We start from the raw sequence: 8335 nt of genomic DNA, 5'->3' as shown, positions 1-8335 counted from the left end.
TGAACAATCTACATCAACAAGTCACCATCACTCCAGAGGCATCAGCACGGGGTCACAGCCTGCAGCTCGCCTCAGTCACAGGACGCCCCCTACTGGACACACACACACACACACTCACACACTCAACAGTCTTTACACTGTCCCTTTATGAGCCAGAAACAGCCAGCGTTAATATTCCAACCTCACACTGTTAAACACACTGTTACTGTTACCGTTTCAGAGTGAGGTATGTAAATGAGCTCTGTTCTGAGTGGCTGCCCTGTTTTGTGCCTTGAAAAGAGATAAAATAAATGAATAAAAATAAATACATAAGCAATCCAGTTCGAAATAGTCCTTTAGTGTAAATAGGTGGAGCTAAGCTACTGTACAAATAGGTGGATTTACAATACATGACCAAAAGTATGTGGACACCTTTTCTCTTATGTTTTGTGTTGCAGCCACACCAACTGCTAACAGGTGATTATAGGGATGGAACATCCGCCCGAGGACTTTGTTCCAACTGCCTGGGCCTCGCTCAGCACGTTTCTATACGGTGATGCTCTCCTGCGGCTGGATTCAATCAAATCATCCACACAGCAATGTTCCAATGTTTAATGTAAGCCTTCCCAGAAAAGGAGAGGCTTCAACTAGATTGAAACTGGAGGCCATGCTGTGTTTCTTCACAGTGCAGACAGCAGAGGGCGCTCACACCACAGTAATGTGGTAGAAGTCTGCGGAGTAGAACAATAGTATATGTCCAAAAGTTTGTGGACACCCCATCTAATGAATGCATTCAGCTACTTTAAGTTGCATTCTTTGTTGACGAAGATGCACACACACACACACACACACACACACATAGAGAGAGAGAGAGAGCGAGAGAGAGAGCTTGTGGAGTCCCTGTAGACAAGTACTGCCAATAAACAGATAAACATGAACCTATTGGCATGTTGTGTTAGCTGAAATGATGGCTGTGCTCCATCCAATACTTTTGGGACGAGTTTGGGGGGGGGGGGGGTTATCACTGAACACTATTGTCACTGAATGCTATCAATCAAATCCTTACATCTCCACAATCTAGTAGAAAGTCTTCTGCTCTGGACAGTAGAGACAGTTACTCCAACAAAAGCAGGATCAGCTCTTTTAATACCCTTGATTTCAGAGGGAGCAGTGAATGAGCAGGTGTCCCAATACTTCTGTCCACACACACACTAAATGTAATACAATGTAAATGTTTACACATACATACATACATACAGAGAGAGAGAGAGAGAGAGAGAGAGAGAGTAAGCAAGTAAGTTCCAGCCCTGAGAGTCTCCTGGTTTGTGATTGGCTGAAAGTTTGGGCTGTGTTGTTGCCATGGTATAAAAGGTGCAGTGGGGTGGTGCTGGACTTTAGATCAGAAAGCAAGAGCCCCTGCAGAACCTCTCTCACCATGAGCCTCACACACTGGAGTACCACTGGTATAACTGGAACACTCTGCTGGTAGATCAGACTGGAGATTTGCTGGTAGATCAGACTGGAGCTCTGCTGGTAGATCAGACTGGAGATCTGAGGTTCTGCTGTGGAGCTGAACTGAGATTAGGAAGGTTTTGTCATATTGTTGTCCAGGTTCTGAGTTTTGGGTCATGGCGAACACATGCCTGCAGTTGACCGGCTTTATGGTCAGTCTGCTCGGCTGGGTTGCTCTCATCATCGCCACAGCGACGAACGAGTGGGTGGTGACCTGTAAGTACGGCATGAACACCTGCAAGAAGATGGACGAGCTGGGGGCCAAGGGCCTGTGGGCGGAGTGCGTGATCTCCACAGCACTGTACCACTGTATCTCCCTCAACCAGATCCTGGAGCTGCCCGGTGAGTTTATGACCACAATCAGCCTCTGTACTAACCACAAGTGTCCAAAGGTTCGTGTTGCTGTAGCAAAGCAAGTGTGTTAGAGTGTTTCACATGATTACACAGTTTAGATGCTGACAGAGTCACTCAGGTTGGGTTTCTAGAGAAACCCGTTCTAGATAACCTGGTGGTAGGCAGAGCAGTTCTACAGTGGAGCTGACTGGAAGCAGACCTCTGAACCTCGAAGATCATGTTTTCAGAAAATTTGGTAGAGATTGCCTTAAATAGCCAAATAACACCCTTTTCTTCCTATTCTTCTGAAAAGGCCTAATAATAGATGTTGGAACATTGCTGTGAGAAAGATTGACTTGACTGCATTCAGCCACACGAAAGAATGAGAGCATCAGGTTGGTCAAGTTCTGGTGGTTCTGATGTTGGATGATTAGTTCTGTCACTCCAACTCATCCAAAAGTACTTCCACTGCTCCACAGCTCCTCAATGCTGGGGTCTTTATACCCCTCTAGTCCATGCCTGGCATTAGGCAGCATGGAGCCAATAGGGTCATGATGTTGATCTGCTCCAGAGAGTCCTATTCTATTGGCAGTACTTCTTCTCTACAGGGACTAGACAAGCTGTGTGTGCATTTGCACATCTGTGTCAGCAATGGTGCAGCTTAAAGTAGCTAAATGCATTAATTTGAAGGGGTGTCCACAAACATTTGGACATATAAATGTATCCTACCGGTAACATTCTCTCTTTATAGAACCAAGAGAACTCAAAACAACAACTAGGTTCTTGAATGGTTCTTGGTCTGAGTGTCAGGTGGAAAATGTTAAGTAGAGGGTTCTGTATAGTGCTCCCCACTTCATAGTAAGTGTCTGTAATAGCAGTGTAACTGTTTGGGATTTGTTCAGTTTTGCAGATGAAGTTTTCAAATCATGCAAAAAAGTGAAGAAATGCAGATAAAGTTTTTGCAGAATAGCAACAATGCATTTATTTTATATATGAAACTTTTGTAAGTTACACAAGTGTATCTCAGTAGTTGTGTAATACATTCATACACATGTGTAATAGAGTACAGCTAATTATATTGGCATGGTACAGATATTATGATAGTACACAGTTATTAAAGACGGTGCTGTTGTGTAAAAACCTTGAAGCGTTTGCAGTATTTTATAATTAATTGTTAGATATAAAAAATTCTATATATTGCTAATTTCCCCCGCTGACATAAATGTGAGTTTTCTTTATATTGTATCACAATTCTATCAGTTCTCTGATGAATGGACCAATAGAAAGGCTTTTTACAACTGTCGTAAATATTTTTACATTGACTTCAGTTGAAAGTTAAGGTTTCTTTCTTCTCCTGTGAAGTTGCAGCTTTGGGCACAATATTTATAATATAAATTATGACCAAAAAAAGGTTTTGTATAGAGCACTGGAATGGGTTCCACTATCTATGTTAGATGGTGATAACCTTTGTTCTGTACTGTACAGGCCCCATTCTGCCTAGGTTGGTCAGATAGAGTAGAGCCTCCTGATCAGGCTGGTGTTGAGATCAGTAAACCTGGAGCTTCACTGTCCCCTCAATGAGTTCAGCTCTACTGCCTCTGAAAGCTGGAGAACAGGGAGCAGTTAACCCTGATCCGTTCAGAGTGCACTCAGCATTGCTGTGTAGTAATCTAGTAAAGACGCCAAACCAACCGTCTGAAAGCGTTTGGTTCATTATTCAGAATAAAAAAAGGGTTTCGATTGTTTCCCTCGGCTATAAGTTAGCGTCAGAGGACTCACAGCACGTCGGGGAGTGTTATCTACCCTAGGTACGTCTGTTATGGTTGTGACGTCAAGTGAATGACGTCATGTATTGTTCAATACAGAGCGCCTGATAGTGTAAAGCAGGACACACTGCTGTAATATAATGATATATGGTAATTTCTGTGGTAAATTATGTTATGATAATCTTTTTTGAGATCAGGGTGGGTGAGGGGCAGCATTTCTAGTGCACTGAACATCTGCCTGGACCATTAAACACACCATTTAGACCAATTATAGAGCCAATAAACTACAACCAGGTCATAGTAACTGCATAATCTGCATAGTAGCAAGTAACTGATTGGATGCCAAGTGATTCTACCGTCATATCATTTTATATATTTACCAATTCTTTGATTTTGACTGATTTCTGTCTTGATGCTTCTTCTTAAATAGGCTTTTCCATTCCAGCTCGAGTGCAAATGTCCAAAAAGAATCCTATGAAAATAAAAAGTAGTGAGATGTTGGATCTTTTGTCCTCTTTCCCAGTGTTCCTGTGCTCTAGGCTCATGATAATACACTGTTGGATTGTGGGTAACTTTCATTCTTTTGCTTTTGTAGCTTATATCCAGACGTCGCGGGCCCTGATGATTACGGCCTGCATGCTGGGTTTACCCGCTGCTGGCATGCTGCTGGTCTCCATGCCGTGTGTGAACCTTGGGGGGGAAGGTCAGAGCGCCAAAAACAAGCAGGCCATGCTGGGAGGAACTCTTACACTGATAGTGGGTACGTATGAAGACCTCTGGATCAGATTTGAGCATTAAGATAGATATTCAGAGAGGGCTGGCAGGGGGTCTAATGAAGACACTGTATGGACAAGAAGTGCACAAATGATGTCCTCTCATGAACAGCCTTCACACATTGCTTAAACCTCTAATGAACTTAAAACAACAACAACAACAACAACAACAACAACAACAGCAGCAGCAGCAACAGCAACAGCAGCAGCTGCTATGGATGCCAATTCAAAAGGTACAGAAATAAATGTGTCTATAAATAGAGATAAAAAAACAACAAATTAATTTATGTCTATTTAGAACAGTTAAAAAAATATTACAATTATTTCCACTTATCAATACAGATAAAAATAAATGAATAAAAAATCAGAATCTACAGCTTTTAGAGTTTAGAGATAATAAAACCAAAACATAAAGCTACTGGTGGAGGTCCAAAAGTAACAAAAAGACACGTATGGCTATTGATAAAGGTTCAGAAAGTACAAAAATGAACTTTCACCTGTGTATAGAGGTAAAAAAAAAAAAAAGTACAAAGTACAATGTAACCCTAAACCCCAAACCCTAACCCTAAACCCCAAACCCTAACCATAGTACAAAAAAATAAACCTACAGCTTCAAAGAGTTAAAAATATTAATGTACAGCTATCATAGATTTTAAAAGTACAAAAATAATTATACAGCTACTGCTAGTGGTTCAAAAGGAGCCAAACATTCTGATATTGATAGAGATTTAATAAACAAATACATTAAATTAAATTAAAAGGTACAGCTATGGACAGGAAACCTTTTAGGCTATTAATAGAGCTTCAGGTTTCAGAAAGCATAAAAATGAGCTGGACTATTAATAGAGGTTCAAAATGACCAAAGAAATAACTTCTCTGTAGAAGTACACAGTGTACTCTTCTAGCAATGTTGTATCAGGACTAAGACCAATAGCATGAGTAGATACTCTGACGGTCACTCCGATATCCCTGAACCCTCAGCAGCTTTCGAGAGGGCTGTGATTACAGATTGTGGAGGGGTTATTGGTTTATTCTGCACTGTTCGGAAAGGCTGTGTTCCCCTTCTCATCACGTCTCTGCTTCATACTGACGTTCCTAGAAAGCAGGTGTTGATTTTATTCTGACTCACTCAGCTCCATCCCCTTCCTCCCACTGGACTCGTCTCTCACCATTTACTCTTAATTAGCCTTGAAACATTCAAACCTCACTCACTTCCTGTAAACTGGGGGTTGGGGGTTGGGGGTGGGGTTCGTGTGTCACGTACAGAGCCAAGATAATCAGACTAGTGTTATTGTTTCTCTTCTTTCTGCTTACACTACATTAGTACATTCATATCGCCAGCACACATACAGGTCCTCAGCGCTGATACGAGGGAGTGCAGCTCTGTGTCCCAAACAGCAGCATTCTCCAAACTCAGTTCAGCTCACACTGAACAAAAGATGGGTCTGGACTGGAGAAATTAATCCCAGTCTTTCAAGTTCAGTATGAAACTGAGCTTCACTGTAGAGAAACTGACCCACTCTGATCTCTGTACAGGTGAATGGAAGCAGGCGTCGGTCGCCATGACTACAACACAGATACAGCCCATAATTTACCTTCTATCCAAACCCACCAGTGCAGCTACACGAGTCTTCTGAGTTTTATATGTGATGATGAAGATGATGATGATGATGATGAAGGTAAAATAGTGAATAGAGAATCTCCACTAATCCAGTTTTCTTTAGGGACTACTTTCTGTAGCTGCACTACACCCTGCAGCATGTATCCCTCCACCATTTTAATGATCTGGTTCTAAAAGCAGGTTCTAGAGCCGAGCTCTTCTCAGAACTCTGGTAGAACCGTGTCTCAGGCATCAGGCAGCGTCTTCATCACCATTAGGTGAAGAACTTTCTGTGAGGAGCTTTTAGTAGACCTTCAGACGTCTGCTTCCCTTCACCTCCACTGTAGAACCACAGCTCTGACTGGGGGAGCTTATCTAGAACCTCCACTGTAGAACCACAGCTCTGACTGGGGGAGCTTATCTAGAACCTCCACTGTAGAACAGCTCTGACTGGGGAGCTTATCTAGAACCTCCAGTGTAGAACTCCAGCTCTGACTGGGGGAGATTATCTAGAACCGAGCGTTTCACACCAAACCCCCAAACCCACCAAACCCCCCCTCTGAATCAGTCCGTTTATCCTATATCTTATAGTATATGTTTATTATATAGTCATGTCTGTCTTTACTGTTTTTTATTATAATTATGCAGAGTGTTTCATATAAATGATATACGCTACAGGTCAAAAGTTTTAGAACACCCCCAGTTTTTAGTTTTTATTGACAACAAAGCACTTTAAGTCCAGTGGCGGTACACAAAGGTAATAAAAAAAAAGTAATGTAACATTTTAGAGAACAAGTCATTGTATCAATGGACCTAGCACCCATCAAAACCATCAACCATCAGAAAAACACTGGAAACTGGAGGAAACTGAAGAGGTCTGGAGGTCTGATCCACTCAAACCCACAACAGCATCAGCAGACTAGTTTCTGAGAGTCAGCAGCACCCTGTATCTCTGGAGCTCAACACTGGAGCAGGTCTCAGTTCCAGCTGTGAGGAGAAGCCCTGGAGCTGCAGGCCTGACTGCAGGTGGAGGGGCAGTAAGAGAGTCAGTGCTGAGATGGTGAAGTAGGAAAAGCAGGCTTGCCACTGGATCACTACCAAAAACAGCGGGGGTGTTCCAAAACCTTTGACCGGTAGTGTATATGAAATGATATTGAGTATATGGTGTGTGTTTATGTGTCTCTCCAGCTCTGTGTGGGATCATATCCACCGTGTGGTTCCCCATCGGAGCCCACCAGGAGCAGGGCCTGATGGCGTTCGGCTTCTCGCTGTACTCCGGCTGGGTCGGGGCTGCGTTCTCTCTGCTGGGCGGCTGCATGATCGTCTGCTGCTCGCTGGAGTCATCAGCGCCGTACGCAGACAGCAACCGCTTCTATTACTCCAGACACGGCCAGACCACACCCACCAACCCCTCCTCCACCAACCACGCCAAGAGCGCTCACGTGTAGGCCGCAGGATTACTCTCCAGCTGCCCAGAGGAGCCTAAGCATCTTATTACACTCAGTCAAATCCTGACCCCTCTCTCCCTCTCTCTCTCTCTCTCTCTCTCTCTCTCTCTCTCTCTCTCTCTGGGCTTACCCAAGCCTCTCTGGTCACGATGTGGATTTTTACTGTCTGCCTGAGCCAGCATCCAGGCCTCAGGATCATCCGAACTGGACAGAGTTGCGTAATGCAGCCGGACAGTGATACGAAACCTGCGGCCATCAGAGGACTAAGACTGAAGGAGGCTTTTAAATGTTTTTAATGATCATAATTTGTTTGTGTTAAATTCTAATTTCTGTTACAAATAGGACCCTTCGCAGTGTTTTGGGGTCTGGAACACTAACAGTTTTTCAGCATCTGCTTTCAATTCTAAATTTTGTGAAATTGTTTTGTGTTCATGTGGGAGGAATATAACGACTCCCAGTTCATGTTTTTTCTTTTTTTTTTACCTTTACACTGCAAAAACAAATGATCTCAGTGAGTCTTAAATCAAACCTAAATATCTAATATTATCCATTGAGACCACTGTATTATTATTATTATTATTATTATATCATAATCAAAAATAATAACTGAACTTTTGTACATATGGTTTACATGTTTTAAGTAATTTTATCGATTTAAATGATTCTACCAAAATCATTTTCACTTGTATGAAAGAACCCAAACAGTTCAGATTAAAATCATCTGGATAAATAGTTAAATGATCTTAAATAAAAATCAGCTACAGCTCATTATAAGATTAGATATTCAGGCTGGATTTAAGATGATTTCTGGTAACATTTTTGATACAAAACAGAAAATCATTGTCTGAGATTTCCTGTATAAGCTGGTTATTTATTTGTTTCAATGTTATGTTTTATTAAATAAACAGTGATTTGTTTTCCACA

At 42.2% G+C, this 8335-nt stretch overlaps 1 protein-coding gene across 1 annotated transcript; it reads left to right on the top strand.

Annotated features, from left to right (window-relative positions):
- The first annotated feature begins 1389 nt into the window (after window positions 1–1389).
- Window positions 1390–8335, top strand: cldn11a (claudin 11a). Its single transcript, XM_072691485.1, has 3 exons — window positions 1390–1833; window positions 4186–4350; window positions 7152–8335. Exons 1-3 carry the CDS (start codon window positions 1608–1610, stop codon window positions 7409–7411), a joined length of 651 nt encoding a protein of 216 aa, XP_072547586.1. The 5' UTR covers window positions 1390–1607; the 3' UTR covers window positions 7412–8335.

This window comes from Salminus brasiliensis, chromosome 11, assembly GCF_030463535.1.
Source record: "Salminus brasiliensis chromosome 11, fSalBra1.hap2, whole genome shotgun sequence".
Classification (NCBI taxonomy): Eukaryota; Metazoa; Chordata; class Actinopteri; order Characiformes; family Bryconidae; genus Salminus; species Salminus brasiliensis.
This window is presented reverse-complemented; position numbering and strand designations above follow the sequence as displayed.